Consider the following 22308-nt stretch of genomic DNA (forward strand, 5'->3'; position numbering starts at 1 on the left):
GCGGTGTAGACAACAACTGTGTAATCATTAAAATGTTAACTTTAGCCCCAACACTTAATTTGCTGCTCTTCAAACCTCTAATCCCCTGGTTCAACATGTTCCTGCTCTTTTTTTCTGTTCAGGTGTGGAAATATTTTTACAATAATCATTTAATTGTAGATTTTTTAAAACATACTATTTCCCTATTGAAACTCCACATTTTGACCTTGTGATGATGTAGGTATTCACAGGTACTTAGATTATCCAAGAGTCAGAAAAATGTGACCACCTTTAAAATTCTTATTTCTATTCTAACACTGAGGAGTGACTCAACCCAGTCCCTTAACTGAAGAAAAACAGTTCAACATCTACTGTTGATACAGATGCATTATACATAGAGGCTTAGTTTTCACTGTGAGTTAATGCCCCTTTTTAAGGCATTGAAACTGTACAATTAATGCAGATTTGTTAGACTGATTTACTAAAGGGATTTAATGACTTTATCACATAGTTTTCACTGTTAGATTGTTTTTCACAGAGATTCATCATAGCCAGAAATGGGCAAAACCCACCAAGTGTAGCCATGCCACACCTAGCCACACAAATCCAGCAATTTATGAAAAGAAATGTGAATGGAGTAATGATGCACCATAGTTATGTTTAAGAAGTCATGAGTAATATGTTTCATAAGCATTTCAATAGTTTAAAAAGCATGCCCACTGTAAATGTAGGTATTCACACATGTAGGTCTACTTATGATCATAAGCAAATCTACAAGTAAAATCACAATGTTGTCTACATTATATTTTAGTCATTATAAAGCAATGTATATTTGCTGGAATAGTTGTGGCAGGCTAATTATGTCATTCATTCATTCATTCATGATTAAAATGTCTATGGTAATTCTCTTACAATTCCCTTGGATATCCTAATAAGTTTGATTTAGAATTACTGTTTCTTAACCATTTGCTGTCTATTTTAAGACTAACTGTCCATATTTGAAAAAAATCTGTCTTTAAATAAATTAGCATTTTGTAATGGTGTCTGTTACAATGGTAAAACTAACTTCACTGCAAAGGCTGTAGGACATTTTTAAGCTTATTTTAAAATCAGAGTTAGCATTATAAAGCACAAAAGTGCAGCTCTCTGAAACTACGGTCTGCAAGTTAAATGTGAGGTATTTTCCTAACTCTAACTGTAAAATCTGTTTCAAACATGCAGCAGGCAGGACTATAAAAGTGCAGCTGTGCAATAAACATTCACACTACAAAGAACAGAAGGGGAAGATTTAAATTCATATTTCGTTTTTTGCTTTTATTCTTTTTTCCGTGGGCAAAATAAACAAAATTTAGCTGCTGAAAGTTGACGGAGTGACATTCTTGCATTGTTTTCCGTCTGCCTCTCCTGTTGCTGCCGAGTGGACAGCCCCCAGTCTCTCTGAATCAGCCTGTTTCACATACACAAGATTAAGTAGCAAAAGTGACATCCAAGACCAATCGGGCCACCCAAGAGAACCGCAACCAGCGGAAAGGCTGTCAGAGCCCCCTTTTGCAACATTAATCTTCAAGCCTCTCCTGCACTGCCAACTCACATCTCCTTCAAACAGGACAGGGAGATAGAAAACTGAACTTTTCCCTCCCTGAAGGTTTCTCCTCTCCATCAATTAACTCTTTGGGGGACAATTCATCGTCACCCGCCATGTGCCAAGGAACTTCAAACATTGGCAAATGAATTAGTTTTCCAGACATTTTAAAAACTTTCCTCTAATTTGGCAACGGGGAAATTAGTTTTGATGCTAGTTCAGTGTGTAATTGGCCCTGCCGTCTTCACAAAGAGACGTGAGCCAACAATTACACCGAAAATTAAGTTTCAAAACGATTTATGCTGGAATGCTACACTGAAATTCCTTTATAAAATTAGGCCTAACTTGTTTGTTGAGGTCTTAAAAGACACCCTGAGACAATTTAGGAGTATTTCCATGGCCTTTCCCAACCATTAATCATTAAGATGTTAAAGAGGCACTGAGAACATAGCAATTTAACTTAAATGTCAGAAGAATGCCATTAAAATAGACATCTAGGGATCAGCATGTTAACCGGGCTCCCTTAACTAACACAGACAGCTCTTTTGTCTCCTTTACTGACCAATAGCATCTTTGATCTCTTCGAGGAGAGGGGGGGGAGGGGGGCGGGTGTCCTGACCTCCTAAGGGGAGGCGTCACATCCAACCTGATAGCAGTGTGAATGGGACAACAGAAAAGATGAATACAGCAATTGATAAATAGCGGAACATGAGTGTGTTATGGCGTGGCATGCCTTCAGTCCCAGGAGAGGGCCTTCCTAACCCCGGCCTTTCTTCTGCCAGAGACCTGAGAGGCAGAGGGGGAAGTCGACCCATCTGAGCGTCTCCCTTTGAAGACAGCTACACTCAAATCAAGTAGCATGCCACAAATACTTTCTGCTGCTTTTGTTCTCTGGGTTTTGCTGAGACCCTTTGCTGGAAATCCAATCAATTTGAAAATTATGTGAACGTCTATTTGACAAAGTTGTAACAATCACTGTGATCATTTTTCGGAGAGCTTCAATCTATAGAAATCCTTACTCAAATATCTGAAAAGATCATTTTCTAGGAAGGGGTAACGTGACAATATGGCATGGCTGCTTTTTTGTCTTACTGTACAATGGGTAATAAATGATACAAGGATAATAAACAGCACTCTTTAGGTAAACAAGTACTTTTCAGTGTTGCTTGCTTTGTTTGGATAGCCAGAAGTCACCATCAATCTGTGATCTATGCCCTTTAAAACAAGCTGCAGTCCACACAATGTGCTGAAAACTCACAATGACACACACACACACACACACACAGCAGAAGCAGATCTGTGGCTACAGACAGGCTGGGTTGCGTGCCTCATCGGCTGGGTTGGCGAGTTCACAGTAGTGAGAGGCCACGGACCGCACTGGTCATTAGATCATCATAGGCCAGAAAGCGGTTGCGTGAGTGAAGGTGTGTGTGTGTGTTATTTAGAGAAGCTCCATTATCCAATACGTCTTGGCACAGGTTCAAACTAAAACGTTCACGTCAGGTCTCGTGTCCCGTTACTGAGTCAAAGCAGGACGCGCTACTCACTAATGCCTGCATGCGTTCCCACAACATGTATGAGCATTGTCAATGATGAGAACTTATCAAATGAAATCCCTTTATCATGTGCTTAGGTTTCAAAGAAAAACATTCATCCATCTGCTTCAAGATGTGTTGCTCAAGAGGAAACTCAATTTGTTGTTATGATATACAGAATCCTAACAGTAATGACTAACTGGATTGTATATTGTGTCATGCTGTATGGAAAAAATATGAATATGCTAGCCTACATTATAATGCAATTTAAACTAAGTACAAATCATGCTGTTATTGCGTGTTCTTATTGTGTTGGAGCCAAATTTCCCTTTAGGACAATAAAGTTTGCATGGATGAATGAATGAATACACCATACTGAGACCCAAAATCTTGCGTCATGTTTTTAGTGATTGGTGCATTTCATCATCACTTCAGTCATGGACCATTGCAGGTATTTTTTTTATTCTGTTTTCCAGCTGATTGGGCCAATTTTTAGTTAATCAAAGCTATAAAATAATAGAACATTATGGCATTGTTAGTTGAAAGTACTAAAAAAAAATAAATAAATAAATAATGAGCAGGAACTGTGCTGTGAGGTTGCAAGTCCTTGATGGTCTACTCAGCACACATGAGTCCTGTGTGGAATAATATCAACATGCTGCATGACAACAGAAACATGGACTCAGATCACAGTAAAGATGACACACACTCCTTTTAGTCCCGTTTAGAAAACTAGTTAGTTCTCTTGTTAGCATCTTTCCAGTGTGTTGGGACACTTTCAATACACTGGTGCTGAATTCATTACAAATTCATTCTAGTGAAAAGGCGTAGTGATCTGCAGGTAGTCCTGATGTCAGTATGGTTTACATATGACTTGTTGACATTCCCATGTATCCTGGCATACTCATATTTTTTTCCCCACAGTTTATGGTTGGGATGGATAGTAACCTGCTAGGATTTCAGACAACAACATGATACTTGTGTCTTTGCTGTCAAGGCAGCAGTACTACTGGTCTTCGTAGTGTAATGATGACTTGAAACAATAGCACCGTGCCACCACGCTCCGCCGTCTCGTTTCTCATACGTTACCCTCCTATAGGCCAAGACTGGCGGAATGCTTTCAACTTTTATGGTGCAGAGTTGTGCCAAGCGACAGTTGTTTTCCCTGCTTCTTTCTGCGGGGATTTCAAAGGGAAAGCAACACATGCTGTCATTCATGTCTTGCGTTCAGATGGACCATTACGCTCATATCAGATCGGCCCTTTTGATGTGCCGAGTGACGGAACTAAATAAATAGCGAGCGCGAGGCTGCGAAGGATTTGCAACGCAGTGCGTTAATTAACGCAGGGCTATACCAATTAGGCGCCCGTGATTGGTGTGTGAATATCAGTGCAGTCACGCAGTTTGGGGCTCGGTGCAGAGTAACACCGCTGTTCACTGAACACAAAAGACCATAAACAAGAGCTGGCAACAAGTGCACTGCCAAGTGTGAAGAGTTGGGCATTTAAAAGAATTTATGGCTTACTCTCTCCAAAGATCTCCACTTTATCTCAGTGGGGCGAGGAATGTTTGCGTCGCTCATGATTTACAAGCTTATGTGGAATATGGCTCGATTAACAAGTAAGATAAAGTAAAGTGACAAAAAGAGGGTTCTGTTTTTAACCAGGAATGGAAATCTGTTTCTGCTCCATACAGACTCTCCTCATATGAAAACCAGGCTGCTTATCCTGCAGTACAAGTCTTACTATTTCATTCACCATCTTGGATTTAACTAGAAAAGGGGAGACATGGATAGACTTGTTAACCTTACTGGATCACCATGGCCGATGGCATTTAACTGGTTTTATTTCGTATAGTTGTATGAGGTGGACCATAGATTGTTCCAAGTCATTTTATTACAATTTTCAGATAAATATCAGTAAAGAAATGAAAATCACATGTTAATGTGGCAGGTCTGACTGAAAAGGTGAAGGTTACATTTGGAGAAACCACAATCTAAATGACGATAATGCTCATAAATGACATGGCAGCTCCAGGGGTTGGAGTGGTGGAGTTAACCTTTAGGAGGAAAAAAAAAGTGCTTGGTTGTTATTCAAATTCCTGTTGAACAGCTCTCCTTAGACACCAACGCATTTCAGGTAACAGGATGGAAACAAACAGTCACACAAGAAAAATGTTATTGGGTTTGGCTTACAGTGATATTTATCCTTTTGTTTAAACTGGTTCTAATTGTAATAATATGTTCTCCATTCTGATGCTGCGCAGCTCTACTCCGAGACCAAACACTTCATTAAACAAGTGGACTATCTTAGGTAATAATTAATGAGGTGAATGTTTGAACCATAAAAATGACACAGGCCAACAGATTTGGTTTACACACATATATATTTATCCATTTATTGACAAGTTGAGAATGTACAGGTCTGCTGCAGAACAAACAGAGGTCAAGCAACCTAACAGATGGGTGTCTTCAGTTTACTTAGCGGACCTCCTGGTCCTCTTGTCCCAGGAGAAGTTTGCTCCGTAGGACTTCACCCTGGGCTTTGATGTTCTCTTCTCTGTTATGTCGTAGCTCCAACCTGGGGGAAAATACCATTACAATAAGTGATGGGGGCGAGAACATCACGTATATTCACTTTGGACGCGTTCCAACCACAATGAGGTGTTTTGTAGACATCAACAGGCTGTGTATAATCAGAACTGCCCTAATCACTTTCATGGTGCAGTAAACGTTTCCTTTGCTTCGTTTCAACAAAGTTTCCCAGATGGTTCGGTTCTCCAGGTCTATGTGTACTTTCTGTTGAACGTTGCTAGGCTGTTAGACATGGTGAGTCCTCATGCTAACCAGGTTGGTGTGTGGAAGCTGCTGCAGACGCACCGACCACGTTTAATGAACTAACAGGGAACTTTATGATTCGGCTTGTATTCCTGTCATCACATTGCTTTAACGTTTAATCGTGTAATTTGTTATTGGGCCCATGCACACCTATTGTTTGTCTGTAGCCTGTCAGTCACACAGAGGAACAGCGTCGCCTCTGAATGTAGTTTAAAAAAGCAGGGAACACCTAAATGGCCCAAAGCTTATTCTGTACATCAATTTGCGCACCGTGCTATTCCACGAATTTTACAAATCAACAAAAAAACGTTTCTTATATTTTCAGCCCCATTCATGTAGCATATTGTTGTGTCACCTAGAAAAAAAAATTCTATTAAGTCTAATTCCCTCACTAATTATTAAGATGATAAGTCCACTGAAACTCTCACAAGGCTGCCTATAGCCGTTTAATCCACTGATCCTGCTCTTGGTGGAGAGACCGGCAGGCTGAGAGCAACCGAGCAACAACCAGAACCACTCTTTCATTAAATAAGAAAATTGTTGCATATTCATTTGCCTATATATATTCATTTCCATATTCGTTTGCCTTTCTTCTCATCTTACTACCAAAAGCAAAGCCAGTGATGATGAATAAATATCCAATATTACACAAGAAAGCTGAAGGTGCTATAAGAGCTATTTTCACATACAGTGTTTCAAATTTTTCTTGCCATAGTGGTATTTTAAAAGTAGTATCAATATCCAGCAGTCAAACTGTCACTGAGTTTTGTCAATTTAACTGTAGAGTATACGCTGCACTATGCCGCAATTAAAGGGTTACATTATCCCGGTTTTCATGACAGCAGTTTCCAACATTTAATTTTTTCATATCTGAATAAATGTATACTATTATAAAACTTGAAATATCATCGAATGCTTATAAGTGTGACTGTTGAAATTATATTTTTGTTTGAGCGTGGCTTGGTGGGCGAGAGAACGGATGCTTTCAGTCGCCATCCAGGACGGTCAAGTACTCTAATGATGTTTTGCATTAACTAACATGCTGTAACTGCCTCTAATTTTAGACGGGGATCAAAGCGCACATTGATCCAGACCAAATCCAATTACTACAGTACTGACCAATTCACTCACTGATGCAGCCACTGCCACCAAATTGGCTTCCACTTACAATGTTATTACATCACAAGCCTCCTGTGGTGTGTGTGTATTTTAGACATTTTTACAGACTTGCTTTAAGCTAATGTTTTAGTGAGATTTTGTTCTTGTAAATTTGATCTTCTTTTATTTAAATTGTAGTGGGTTTTTTTTAACATTTTGACAGTGTTTTATACTATTAAGTCTTGCTTTCATGGAAGGCACTTTAGAAAACTGTTATAAAAATGTAATATGATTATTTTTTTTACCGTTTTTCTCAGCAAAAGCAATGGCATCCTCCTTGGAGGTGAAAGTGAGGACCATGTTGGATAAAGGGTCACCCCTGAAAGACAGAAAGAGCCGTTAAGCCACACAGCAGACATCCCACAAAATTAGAGCTATCACTAGGGAACATTTTCCGATCCGATCCAATAAACAGCATTCAATTACCGACACAAGTGCTGTCAATCCTTTCTCCCTATCAATATTGCCATGCTTAAAGTTATCACATGACTTAGGAAAGCTAATTGTTCTCTTCATATGAAAGTATAAAAGGTGTGTGTGTAGAAAATGGCAGGGAGACGGTTCTTACGTTGAGGCCCAACCCATGAGCGGGTTCTCCCAGCGCTCTCTGGTGTCAAAGTCCATCTTCCACTTCTTGGTGCTGTTGATCCCTGACTGCATGGCCGTTTTGGTGGGCACAAAGATGCGGACGGTCCGTGTTTTGATGTGCTCCTCTGGCACCCCTGTCACAGAGGTGATGTCCTAGGAGACAGAAATGAAGCACAAACTGATTTTAAGAAAAGTTTAGAAGGTTTAGGCAGATTTTAGCCTGGATGACACTAGGGATCGGAAAAAAAAAAAGTCAGCGGCTGTGGAAAAAACTGTATTTTTAACCTATTTAACTACCAACAGCCTCATTCATAGAAAGGTCTTACAAACATATTTGACCTCAGAAATGAGCATAACAACAAACCCACATTAGTGTCAGAATATAAAGAATACAAAAATACAAAATAATAAAAATGTTTTGTGTGTAGTACATATTACTGGAAAAAAGGAAAAACATTAATGGATGACAGTTCAGGGTGTTTACAGTCTTACTGAAGCTTGTTCAGGTCTGTTAACATTCCTGTGGTACTTGTAATCTGTAGACGTGAGGAGCATGCACAGCAATACTCAGTAGCAGTTGTTCTTATAAATCACGTGTGCCCACAATTTGAAAACATGATCTTTAGATCGACTTGATTATCCAAGTGCATTTTTCAAACGAGGCAGCTAAGATAACATTACCTACCCTAACCTCCTCGCAGCATTGTGAAACTGTTGGATGTTACTTCAATACATGAAGCAAAACTACATAACACTTACAATCCAATCAGTATGGTCGCTTTTGCTTGACTTCCTCTGATGCTTCTACACTAGATAGACAACTCTGCAAAGTGCCATTTTGTCCATGATCTTGCATGAGTATGACTACATAAAAAATAAAATAAATGTGACAAATAATTATCAATAAATGAATATGAACACTGTATTTATATTTTCACTCTTTCTTACAGAGCGGAAAAATTAAAGAGAAACTCCAAAAATAACTTGGGGTGGAAGCTATAATGCATAATGAATTCTTTTTGAATGAACAACGCATATCAAGCGGCTCACTGATGGAGAATTAATCAGTCAGTGCAACCGCTTTAAAAACGACAAAACATGGAACTGAAATGAAGGTTATGGGGTGCAGACAAAACAAAGAACAAAGGCAGCCGAAGCTTCCCAATTATGCTACGTTCCTGTGCTAGATCCCTCTCCGGCATGTTATGTGTAAGAAAATAACTAATTGACCTGTTTGTGGTGACAGCCTGGCCAAGGGTCTTCCAGGACCATTTTGACTTTCATTTGAGTTGGTGACTGACGTCTTTTTCTTTGCCAGTGAACTAGGTTAACGTCTCTCTGCAGGTTGGACATGGTGTGTATGTACGTGTTTGTTGAGGCGGTCCATCCACAGCATTGCTCGCAGGTGGGAAAATAAAATTCAGGCTTAAGCCAATCTCTAGATCACAGGCATGTGAAAAATTCAATATCACTAGCTGTCTATAGTCTTTCTAATAGCATTTAGCATTTCTAATGCTTTTTAATGACTGGCTATTCTAACTGGACACCTAATTTTAAGATGGACCATGTCATTTTGGAAAGAAAAAAAATATTAGAACAGAAAGAAAAAAATGATTAGAATAAAATTGCAAAAACTGACAACGTATTTCTAATGTCAGTGAAAATAACTGAAAAACACTTACGATAATGTAAAATAAATACACTTTTGAAAATAATTTTGAAGCTGTGAACTAATCAGCAAACTGAGCTTACTTTGTAAACATCCAATTGTTTTTCCAGGGATCTAGTTTTCCTCTCAGGACATAATTTAGGAATTCACATTATTTTTGTTTTTGAGTTCAAATTTGCTTCCCAAAATGACATAGTACAGCTTTAATTTAGCTGATGAATACCAAGCTTAAAAAATAGCAGGAAACCAGAATTGATATTAGTATTTTGTACAAAAGGTTAATGATGCATTCAAAAGGCCTTGTAGTGCACAAAAAGAACAAATACAGTGGCCCTCTTTATACATTATTTATACTCTCTTGCATTAAGGTGGATAAAATAAAAAGCTAAATACTTGAGGTGACAACACACCTTAACCTAAATCTATGGAAAAGACCTTATTCAAGACCTTCAGAAAATAGGCCAGCGCGAGAAGAGGAGGAGGGGCCTTTGGGCGTAAATGCATATTCCTGGGCAACTGGAGCCCCTTCAAGCTCCTATAGAGGATCTCGTCCAATTCTTCAGGGAATTAGCAAACAAGCAATGGGAAGTCGGCGACAAAACACAGACGAACCTCCCAGCACGCAGGCAGCAGCCACCCAAGACTGAGGGCTTTCCAGGGCGCTCCCCTTTCAATACAAGAATTTTACACATTTCAATGGCCATTACAACTTCAAAGAATCAAATTTTCATCATTGTCTGTCATCTGCCAGTTGATTTGTAGAAAGGGGGTCTTTTTGCATGAACTCCACACAAAAGCCCGCCTTTGCTTTGGCACAGAACTTTGCAATGATATTTAAGCCTAGTAAATTACGGATCCAACTGCTAAAATACAGCTTGCTTCAGTGAAACATCTTTTGCCATCCTGGAAGACCAGATTGAATTTAATCATGAACAAGATCTGCACATTGAAAAGATTGTTAAAATGAAAGGAAAAGAAGGACAAGGAGGGGAAAAAAAACTTCACAAGTACTTGGTAATTATTTCCGGTTGCCCTATCTACTTAACCTTAACAATTCCTCCTTGTCAGAGAAAGGAGGAAAACACGTTCTCTTCACCCAAAGAGGGTAATGGCGGACGGTTCATGACACAACAACAGACAAGACTGTGTGAGAGAGCAAGAATATGAGAGGCCAGGTATTTTTTGATCTTGGAAGCAGCAATAGACAATAAAAAATGTTTAATGTTTCAGGACTTTCTACAGAATGTGTGGTTTGCTTAAATGAATACAAACAAAGATTGACAAACAAACAAGATTTTTAGTCTGAAAACAAGTGGTGAGCAAACATTTCCAGAGTTTTGGAGAGAAACACAAGAACCATCATTGATGAGGCTGCAAGTACTTTGAATGGTAGCACATTTGGATGAATCCAGGCCAAAAACACTAATGCAATTATTAGTAACTTTAGCGCTGAGGTAAATCAAGTTTGTGGTTGGACAGGAAAACTTAGCAGTTGTTCTGTAGTCTCTCCAACAAACACTTCCGAAAGATGGATGCATGAAAATCCCTCTCCCAGACAGATGCAAGCATTAGAAATTATACCCTTGGGATTAGCAGGCCAGACTACGGTTACGCGTATGTATGTTACATAAACCATAACTGACACATGGGGCCCATGTATGGTAAACTCATGCAATAATTTGTCCAGATGTAGCAGACCTTAAATCACACCTTATGCGTGGATGAGCACAAAAGGTGCTTCATGAATAAGGGAGGATGTGTCAAAACAGAAGCTCTGCCGAAGCATTGGAAATACTGTGCTCATTATCTTGCATTGTTTGTAAAAATACGAGTCTAGACTTCTATGATACTTGCATACATTAGACTGAAAGCTAGGAGGGCTATCGGCACAACAGACGCACCCACAATGCCTGGATCCACAAAGAGAATGATTGTGGCTGGAATGTGGTGTGTTCCCAGGAAGACTAGAGAGGGCCATCACAAAAGGAAAACCCACACGGTGGGCACTTTTTCTTCTGCCATGTACAGGAAGCAAAACGAAAACTATCAAGTTTGACACTATTCACAGGGCCTTCACAGGGCCCTACAATACCTGGCTGGGCAGACAGAATGCCGGGCTTAAGAGAGGGGGGAAAAAGGCTGGCAAAGTCTCCGTCACGTGAAAGCGTGTCGATATTTCTGACACCTCCAGGCTCCTCGCCGAATAAAGAGCATGGGGGCTTGTCGCTGTGGGGCCACTGGGCCCACCAGAATGCTGAGAGCTGGTACCCCTAATGCTCCAACAGAGACCTGGGATGGGAGATTTCTATGTAAACAAGAAAAAAAAAAAACCTCAATACGCCTAAATGGGGCAAAACAGCAGAGAAGATAGGGGTATAAAAAAGAAAGTGCAAGGTACTTAGTAGCAGCTCTTTGGTTTCAAATTACAGCTCAAAACACAAATATATATATATATTTTGCACCCGGGCTTCCTCTGAGGGAAGCCCGGGTGCAAAATGCCTCTATGTAAACAATGTAGGGATGCACCGATACCGTTTTTTTACTGCTGATCCGATAACGATACCAGAATTTTGAGTATCAACCGATACCGAGTACCGATCCGATATTGACCCCTTTTTTTCTTCTGTAATTACACAGCTGCATACAACATGTAAATAACATGGGAACAATAATTTTATTGTTAAAAAAAGAAAAGCAGCAGGGCAAAAGAACTGACCAAAACAGGAATGACAGTTCCTAGGATATATAAAAGATTGCTGCAATATAGGGATACAGTGCAAAAAAACTCACAAAAGTGCAAAAGAGCAATAAACTGACCAGTGCATACTGCTACAAAACAATATTGAAACAACCATACAGCCTTTGCTTATATTTTTTTTCCTCTTCTTTAGTGTGAATAACTGACAGAAAAAATACTGCTACACATAGGCTTTTTCTGGACATAACATCCAGTGTGTGCCAAGTCTAGTCTAGTTTTAATCACTTAAGGACAAGAGGCAGGTTTTTCTTCAGAAACAGAAGCATCTCACCTCTCTCTGCTGTCGGCCTGTTCCTCCGTTCACTGACAGTGTTGACAGTCACTGACGCTGACGCACGCACAGGTCGCGTCAGCGTCATCAGCGCGGTAGCATTAGCTTTAGCCCCCATCTCCAAAAAGCTTCGTTTTGTGAAAACGGAAGACTTAATTGAAACCTTTATGGTGGCGTGTACATGATACTAAGCCCAAGGACACTCGATGTAAGTTTGAGCTAAGGAGCAGGCGTTTGGAAGGCGTCGCCAGATGAAGTTCTTGGTAAAGTGAGTTGGATAAAGATCTTTGGGACGCTAGTAATGGCATAGCCATCTAGCATCCCTTTGTGGCTAAAATAATTCCCAACCGCTGACATGTTTACATCAGCACATTGCCTGCACGCTCGCTTTCTTTTTCCAACTTCTTCACTCACTCGAGTCGCGTCACGTGCAAACTCAGGCATGTTTTACGGCAGGCGACTACGCCCGTTTATTACTCCGGGGGCTCGAACTGATTGCTCTGGATCGGATCGGATTATAACGTTAGCTGCCACCGATGTCCGATCCAGCATTTTAGGCCAATATCGGCCCGATACCGATGCCAAGTATCGGATCGGTGCATCCCTAAAACAATGGTAAAATTAAATGCAATCAAATTAATGTGCGTCTTTCCAGCCCCTCCTGGTACAAATTCCTCCAGTTATAGAAGTGCTGTTCGTATTTGTCAATTAACACGTTTTAGAAGAGGTAGGTTTAGGTGTGGATCATGAAAACAAATAATACTGACATCCATCTTATTGTTGCGAAATTTGTTTGACTTGGTAGAATCCACTTTAAATATTTTGATAACAATGAAAGAATGAATCTTACTCTATTATGTGTTTTGTGCTGGACTAACTCCAGCATTACTGTTCCCATATCCTTCAGCACATCTTGTCAGTTCGGATTGATTCACAGGTGAATGTCCCCATTTCCCAGAAGTTAATCTCCCACAGTTTATACAGCTGCTGTTTGAAGTGGACCCATTATTAACCACTCACTGACATAAAATATAGCCTTCATATTATTTTTGATATGATTTGCAGGTCTGGTCCAAATGGAAAGAAAGTTAAAAGGATATTTGTGGTGTGTAATGTATTGATGTAAAGGCACATCTTGCCCGATAGATTGTGGAATGTGGGTGAGTGGAATTTACCCTAAAAAGTGTTTTTCCCAATAGGAAGATATCCCTAAAAATGAACTTCAGGCATCGCAAAGCAAATGACTTGCGTTTTTCTTAAGCGACCAGTTCCAATGAAAATATCAACTGTATGGGGCTTTGAATAGCAGTTCATACTGGGGGACCTGGGGCCTCATGAGGTTTGACAAAATGTAGCCCAGGGCTTGAAAAGAGGCGAGTAGAAGGACCTTGTCTTCCAAACACATTACTGTTCATTCACTTATTGAAGTGAATAGCCCTGTCTTTTTCACTCAATCACTTGATACTCCCTTTGTGCCTATTTAGAAATAGAGGATTATTTTAAAGTTAAAATAAACCCTGAAAGGGAATTCACATCTGTTATTGCTATGATCTTGGACAGCTCAATCAATATTTGTGAACATGACCAACCCTCTTCCAAAGCTATAAACCAGACAACTAAGACTAATGTGATTTTATCAAGAGACAAAACCTAGAGCTGCTCTATTGACACTGACTGTGGAATCATAGCATGTTTGTCTGAGCTTTTTCTCCCAAATGAGCAATATTTGATAATAATAGTTTATAACCAGACCTGTGTATACTATAAAAAATCCTTGAATGCCCTGGTTACTGCCACATTGTCTAAACAGATTAGTCTTCTTGGCTCTCTTATTCCCAGGGCTTAGAGACTTTGTAGTGATCTAAATTGAGGTGCCCAGCATCATAGGAGTAACATATGTTTAAGAGTGTATTTGCCCGTTAGAACAGTGATCACAGAAAACTCCAGATAATTTAAATAAGTAAATACATAAATAAATAAAAATGCCATTCTGTGCATGTTTGGCTGTGACAAAATGCTTTCAGGATAACTACTACTAGGATGTTGTGATGGGTAACGTTGGACACCTTGACAGGCGTGTTGAGAGTACGGTCAGCCTATCGTTTCTGCTCCGAAAGTAGCGTGAACACCCGTATGCCAAAACTGCAGCTCGGCAGCCTGAGGGGGTCATAAGGTCAGCCGAGCTGAATCATGTTGAGTCAGCGTGTGGCGAAAGCCCAAACACATCACCCTTAACCCCCCGGTGTCCAGCCCACACCCAGACCAAGGGCCTCACTCATCACCCTCCACCGGTTCCCACCTTCAGACGTCTTTGAAGTGTAAAGAGCGTGCCAATTACGGATTGGACATAGGGGGCGTCTCTAATAGAAACAAATATTATGTTGCTTGCTCATGTGTGGGAGTGGTTCAACACTGGAGAACAAGAAGCAGCTGGCGCTAAGGGTCATCTTAAATCTCACATTACACATACCGAAGAGGATCGGAAAGGGAGGAAGATGGGGGGTCATTTATGAATATGCTGGACAGCAACACTTGTGTATTTGTGCGCTGTATGCCAAAGACGCAGGTTCAAATGCCCTCTTAGAAGTAGAATGCATAAAAATAAGGCCAACAATATGTTGCGTGTGTTGTTGTGAGTGCAACAGCCTTCTTCTCAAGACACTGAGATACTATATATAACAAGTTTTGTTGTGGAAATCCAAATGCACCACACATTATGTTAGGAATAGGTTTTACTTTTACAATAACCTACAATAAATAGCCTGCAAGGAGTACACATTCATATTCCACTCGATAGGAAGTCAGTATTAAAATACTGTAACCAAACGGATTAAAACTAATTTGGAAAAATGAGAAGAAGAGCCCATATCATGCAACAGGACCAATAAATAAATGGATATGGAGGCAAACAGAAGTAGCAAGCAATCGTTTTATCCCCACTGCAAACACTACACCGAGCAGCTAGACGCTTCCTAAAACTACCCAACGCTGACAGGGCTGAGGAGTCCTTAAGAGGCTTAGTCTCTATGGAAGAGAGTGTTAATGAATGAAATACTTTTTAGTGGATGATACATAATAAAGCCTCTTGTCTGGCACTCTTCAAAGAGCAACATCCTCTGACCCACTACTCCAAACTTGAGCCGAGAGATTTTTTGCATAAGCGCGCCGTATGAGAGGGCAACCAGACAAAACAGACACTTAAGTTGTCTGTGTGCGAAGGAGGGAGGAAGGGTGGGAGAAAAGGATGAGAGGGAGAGGAAGGGGGTGGGGTGGTGAATGTGGTCTGTTCCACTGTAGGTCACTCTGTGTCTGAGGCTAGACAGGCTTAGAGAATTTACACCCCTGTACTGTAGACTTAAACTGCTTGTGCTAAAAATATCCCATAGTTGGCATTGCTCTTTTTATTGTGATTCTACGTCTTCATTGCCTTACACAGACGGATTTTCTTACAGTTTCTGAGTGTGAAAGCAAATATAATTGTTTGAAGTTGCAGTGGCTGAAGGTACTTTGCTTGATGACACTCTGAAGACGCATTTAATTCTGAGAAATTGACTTCTCAAGTGTTACTAAGTGAACTGGCGTGTCCAATTGAATAGTCCTAGACATCGGAGTAATGAGGTGATCTTTTGCTACCCAGCTTCCCTTGAAGGACAGGGAATTGAACAGGGAATTTCCTGATATCTGTGTGTGATAAATACTGACTGACTGCCTCTAGATCTGTCAATCTGATTTCAATTTAGGGCTTTTCAAAACAACCAACAACCTGCCTCTAGACCCAACTACCTCACAGAAATCATCAAATCCTGCATCTTTTGTCCAGATGTAATCTTACTTGCCAAACAACACACTCTAAACATGCAAGAAATGGAATGACAGATTAGCAAATTTAACATGCCAAGCATCAGACGAGCCTACCAATTTTAATACTCTTTTCCTCTCCCCTGCTTCCTCACCTCCCGCAATTCCCCACACTCTCATAACTGTCCTCCTCTGTCTTGTAAAACCCTAGTGCCTTTAGAGAACTCTATAACAAGGCTTCACAAGCGCTTTAAGATTATGGTGTTGTCTTTATGTGGAGAGAGGGAGGGTACTTGGCCACGGACTGAGGCAGGGATAGACTCTGGCCCTTACTCCTAAGACACTGGGCATATGTGGAGGATACTGCATTACTGCACCATTATAGCTTCTTGACAGTGTAGGTTTAGTTCTTGCAATGCGTAGTGAACCAGCTGCTAAGGAGCACAGGCTTGTGGTTGTGTCTAGACAGGGCCAGAGAGTAAAGCAAGCACTGCTCTCTCCTGTCCAACTGGAAAGGCCTGCCTCGAACCGAGGGAGGCCGCAGACATTCCGTGTAAAGCTGTGTATCAGTGGCCAGCCAGCCGGACCCTGGGAGCTGCCCAGCATGCTTAATCAAACAGTAATTACAAACAAAAGCGGGTCGGCATGGGCACTCTAGGGAACAGCTCTGGGCACTGAGGCTCCATCACGCAGGTCTTTCATTGCCATAATTTCTAAAATTCAGACAGTGCTTTCAAAGTTTTGCTCACAGAAACGACAGGTTTTAAAGACGTTTTTCATTCAAGACAGCCCAGGTCCACAGTCTACAGTGAAAGTGCTAACAAATCCCAATCAAAATCCTCTTCACTGGATTAGTTCATAATTTTGACCAGGAGGAGTTTCTAGTCTAGCCTTCACAGCCTACATCTCTTGAGGTGATGGAAAAGGTCTTAAAACAAACCCCACAATTAAAGAGAAGCCATTGTTTTCCCGTAAGTGAGGTTTGCATTTTATAAGCTGGAATTACCTGCTTATAAAAAAACCCATTACATGTGGACAGACAAGAACTAAGCAGAAGATAATGAGTGTCGTGCAAAGATATCGACACCATATTTGGAATGGTTTCAAATTAATATTTGTCCGGGCCAAAATGTAACCTCATCTAATGTAAAAAAAAAAAAAAATCAGAAACTTTCACTGCACCACAAGCAGCAGGCCAGTTTCTCCTCGGGCCGTCCGAGAGAGACAGCGTGCAAACCCAGCATAACCTCTTATTGGATCGAGACCTCATTTGGTTGGTCTAACCAGAAAGCAATTCACACTTATTGATAACGTGATGAATGACTAGCCTGTTTGCTGAATGCCCAAAAGGGAGAGTGCTCTCATTGCCCTCTTCCATGTGAGACGGGGACCACTGTACTGTAAACAGCTGAGGGCCTCTCTCTCTGGCCTGTCTGGGTGAGCATTAGAGTACTTCCCGCCGTCGCCAGCGACAGCATGCCACAAAGGAACCTCTGTGGCCGACAACACTGAAGTGGCCGCTGTCTTTTTCGTGAGTCTCAGGGTGTCTCACAATCTTTTTTTTCCATGCGAGCTCCTTTTCTTTCTTTTTCCCCCCCATTTTTTTTTTTTGAGAGGCCCTTTTTTTTCTCCTCTGCTGTTCCTCTCAGTGGCCCCTACTGTGAGGACAGAGACAGACACTCCGCCCAGCCAAAGGTTTGTCTGCCAGTATGGTCAGCTTTGGTCTGGGACAAAAGCGCGCTGACGCTGCCCACACACAGTACCCCCCCAACAAGTCCACAACAGACTCCCACATTCCCCACCACCTCTCCCTTTCTCCATATCTCTTCTTTCTCTTTCAATGACAAGGCATTCACTTTAGGATCTTTCTCTTTTCTTTACAGTTTACTCAAATGCTATGCTAAAAATCAACAGACATTGCTAACCTTGGCCACTTCAAATGCATTCTTATCAGTGTTTAGGCTGCACTTTAACAGTTAATAAGAACAGAGGGGGCAAAGACCTTGTGTCTAACCAAACCTAAAGCTAATTACAGCTGTACCAAATCAAACAATAAAAAAAGTAATTTTAAGCAATGATGACTTCATTATAAATGGAGATGACATTTTTACTACAATGTCAACTCACCCGTTGCCCTAATAGCCAGCTTTGATTATTTATTGTTAACTGAAACTTGCCCTTCAAGTGCATGTGGAGCTATGCTGTGTGCCAAGTGGCAAGTTAAGATTTGTTAAGGTTATGGATATGGCTTGAAACAACAGCCAAAACTACGGTTATATTTTTATCCTTGGGTAACTTTTTATTAACCCGTTTTAAAGCTATATTATGCAAGATTGTTATGTAAAATTATACCCATCTTTGCCTTAATCATGAAGTGGGGCTATAACAGAGAAGAGTGTCCCATCCCCCCTAATTGAGATTCTGTAAATTCACCCAAATTAAATTCTAGTCTCAGGTACGGTCACTTTTCCATCCACAGGAAGTGACAAATCAGACCTTAACAATGAACAATGAATACAAAACCTGCATCTCAACAGTAGTGAGCGAGCGCTCCGTTAAGAGAAAATGTTTTTTCCAAGATTTGTCAAAGACGTTAGATCTTTTGCTTCGCTCATCCCTTTGGTATAAAGCAACCACAGACCAGCCAGGCTGGCAAAGATGAGCATGCTGTGTGCAGTTTAGTGTCACCACGTTACATGATTTGGGTATTGAAATCTCTTCTCACTGCCACTTGGCTAACATGCTTTGATGCCAAGCTAAAGCCCAACCAGCTAACAAGCTAGCTGCTGGCTGCCTTGCGTCTCTACTGCTAGCTTGCTTAATTTAATTCAATCAACACTTAGCCTAAACAATGCACACAGATTATAAAGAGAGCATGCACATTGTTACTGTGCATTATATTTGGCAAATTATTGCATGCTACCTCCATTGCTAATTTGCAGTGCATTCATGTTTCCAGTCTCCTTACAGGCAAAGTAGTGGTCAATAGTGCCTTCAAGGCTGCTCTGATTCAAAAGGGAAGCCTGATTCTTGAACTGCTGATGCAGTTCACTACTCTCCTAACTTCCTTCCAGAATGGTTTGTCAGCCTCAGAGGCTGATATTAAATGATACTACTACTACCTATGTTACAGTTTACTTTTTAATTTACACATGAGCTGATTTGCTTTCATGGATGAAAATTATGTTTCCCCTAAATTACAGTTGAGAAACTATCCAGCAAACTGTCCAGCAAAAAAATCCCCACAAAAACTGATACAAGCATAGCCTAATTGGATGACAGTAGATCAGACAGACAACAGCCCGTGTGTCACGTTGAATAGGGAGGGATCCTTACCAATTTCTCATCAACTGTAATAAGTTGTGTGTCTTGTCCTGGTTTTTCTGCCAGCCTCCATGCCGACGTGCTTGTAGACCTGAAAATAAGTTGGATAGACATTACACACAAAGCACAACACCAAAGGCAGACAAGCAACAAACAAGTAAATTACATAAACAAGTTACATTCAGCAACAACTGACTATCTTGGAGGAGGTGGCGGGGAGAGGATGGACTGAAAAGGAAGAGACAGGGGGAATCCCCCCCTCCCCATTAGTTCTGTCTGGTGAATTTCTGGCAGGCTCTCACTCTCCTCCTAATGACAGGATGTGCTTAATGTTGGCTGTGGCCAACTGTCAGGCGAGGACTATGTGGCTCTTTGTGACTGTACAGTAGTGTCCTGTCACAAACTAGCAATGTGCCATAATGCCTCAGCCAGCGAAGGGCAAGTCCATATCACACTCAAACTCAATGTCAATATTTCCACAATTCAAAATCTATTTCAAAGGTTTAAATTGTGTGCCAAGAATATTCCACACGGTGTGTCTCTTATTTTCAATTAAAACATTTGAGAACAAAAATATATTTAAAAAATCGGTGACAAAGTGTGACATTTGGTTCATATGACATTCTGTACCCGCCAGGCCCTCAAGGCACTGTAAGGCTATTGAGATAAAACAATCACCACATGGTGTATGTTATATTAAACAATGGGAGACCATTTTATACAAAGGCTGCTGTCACCAATCCCACTAAGGTTTTGATTTTCCAATGAATTACAATTTTACAGGTAAATAAACAGGAGAGAAAAAAAATGGTAAAATGTCTTTTGAGGAGTTCTAGGTAAGTGCCACAAAATGCCATATCCGTAACTTTCTTGCTGAGGTTTTTGTAAAACAATGACCACATCTGTCATCATGGGATTATCTGGGCAATTTTAAGTGACGCTAAAGCCATGAAATTCATTATGGATGTGACAATTGTAGTGGCATATGGACATGACAAGCAATACAATCATACAACTTGTTGTCATTTATTGACTTCTTTCTGTGCATGATGAGGCCAATGACTGATTATCAAAGCTGAGAGGAAGGCCACTCAATCTGTACACTGGAAAACTCAGTTAAAAATACTGCTTAGTATAAACTAGTCACTAGTGTAATGCTGATGTTGCCAACAATATCTGTTTTAGAGGTATGAAATGCACAGTGACAATTGGAACTCATAGGTTTTCATTGTATTTACAATGCTGTCAGTTCTTACAATACAGACTTCACTCAGAACCTAAACTACTCATTGTATGCTGACCACAAGTAATGATGTTCTTGCCTTCATGTTCACTATTTGATCTGTGGCTCCTACCCAAAAACACTTTATACTCCATAAAAAAAATCATGTCAGCCTTCACACTTAGCCTACTTAAAATTTTCTGGCAGACAACTGCTTTCAGATACAGTCCCCTTATCCCCATTACAGCCAACTTCATTGCAGCTGCTATGTTTCTAGCTGGCCGGCCAGACTGCTCGTTATGTGACCACATGCCTTTTTCACAGTAGTTGTATTTGCCTGTCAAGAATGCAAATTCTAAAACACAAACACTTGGCCACCCCTGCCCATGTTTATTCGCCATAAATTCATCGGCATTTCATAGTACACAGGTGTGTCTGTTATTAGAAAGTGTAAAAAATGCACTTTATCCGAGCACAAAACCTAAGAGCCTATGGTATATAATGGAGTTGTTAGCCAGTAGCCATCATAGCAGTCCCTTAACAGTTAATGCAGCTGTTGTAGTAATGTAAGTTGTGGTTTGTTAGCACCGGGTGAAGTCGGTTTTTTCGGCGCCTTGTCACTGGTACTTTGTAGTACATATTATGCCGAGCACTGAGCAACATTTAGTTACTTTAGCTGGAAAAGCGAAATTGTTTTCACAACTAGACCTAGCTAATTAGCTTGCTAGCTGAATGCTGTAAGGACACAGACTAACATGATCGTTAGCTGGTAGCCTAGTTACTTTGAAGCCATCAGAATGTGTGGACTATCAGTCAAGTGTCTGAAGGCACTTCTTATGCCCAGCACTGAATAAGAAATATTTACTTTATTAGCTTTAACGTTGGTTAGCTTACAATAACTTCATGTTAGCGTCAGTTAGCTCGTGGCCTGCCAGGCAGGGCCTACTTGCATGCCTTTAGTCTACATCGAGAGAAATATTTCAAATAGAATGACTCACACTAATGCACACGATTATAAATATCATAGAAATTAATATGTTATTACCTGGTGGGATTCAGGAAGACTTTAGTAGCCGCATTGATCACAGACAGACGCCCCAAGCCTAAAAGTGACATTGAGGACGCCATGATTATTGTCAACAATTTCGTACGGTGTCTGCGAAGGCACAAAAAGTACGTGTTGCGATGCATGCATTATATTTGCAAAGTGATCGCACTATGACTGTCATCACTTAAGTTTACATAAGTTGCTCACGTATTTTGAACACTAACCATCTCCAGTCGGCTCCATCATTTAGTTACCCTTATTGCTGATTAGTTCGTATGACAAAAACGCACAGAACAAAAAACCTGAAACATATGTAATGTGGAAATATTTCAAAGAAAAGTTGCCATATTTTTTATGTATCATTTTTGTGTTTCATAAAGGATACAAACAACTGTAAGTTCTTTCTTTCTTTCTTTCTTTCTTTCTTTCTTTCTTTCTTTCTTGCTCTTCTCAGTGCATTTTCCCCTTAAACTAAAGATCTGTAGTATGGGGAGCTATAGTTTTTATATCCTGATGATACTGGAGTAGGGAGTATAATCC

The 22308-nt window shown here is 40.5% G+C and overlaps 1 protein-coding gene across 1 annotated transcript; it reads right to left on the reverse strand.

The window, feature by feature from the left end:
- Window positions 1-5479: 5479 nt before the first annotated feature.
- ndufs4 (NADH:ubiquinone oxidoreductase subunit S4) lies at window positions 5480-21873 on the reverse strand. Its single transcript, XM_071919453.2, has 5 exons — window positions 21766-21873; window positions 19511-19589; window positions 7659-7831; window positions 7336-7409; window positions 5480-5675 (listed from the first exon to the last, which is right to left on the reverse strand). Exons 1-5 carry the CDS (start codon window positions 21846-21848, stop codon window positions 5572-5574), a joined length of 513 nt encoding a protein of 170 aa, XP_071775554.1. The 5' UTR covers window positions 21849-21873; the 3' UTR covers window positions 5480-5571.
- Window positions 21874-22308: the final 435 nt, after the last annotated feature.

Source organism: Centroberyx gerrardi, chromosome 8 (genome assembly GCF_048128805.1).
Source record: "Centroberyx gerrardi isolate f3 chromosome 8, fCenGer3.hap1.cur.20231027, whole genome shotgun sequence".
NCBI classification, from domain to species: Eukaryota; Metazoa; Chordata; class Actinopteri; order Beryciformes; family Berycidae; genus Centroberyx; species Centroberyx gerrardi.

What these genes read in the sequence shown, in the direction of transcription:
- ndufs4 (XM_071919453.2), bottom strand. Translation starts at nt 21,848, where the DNA reads ATGGCGTCCTCAATGTCACTTTTAGGCTTGGGGCGTCTGTCTGTGATC. An exon ending in CTCATGGGTTGGGCCTCAAC is followed by an intron (nt 7,410 to 7,658) that starts GTAAGAACCGTC and finishes TCTGTCTTTCAG; the next exon opens with GGGTGACCCTTTATCCAACA. An exon ending in TGCTTTTGCTGAGAAAAACG is followed by an intron (nt 5,676 to 7,335) that starts GTAAAAAAAATA and finishes ATTTTCCCCCAG; the next exon opens with GTTGGAGCTACGACATAACA.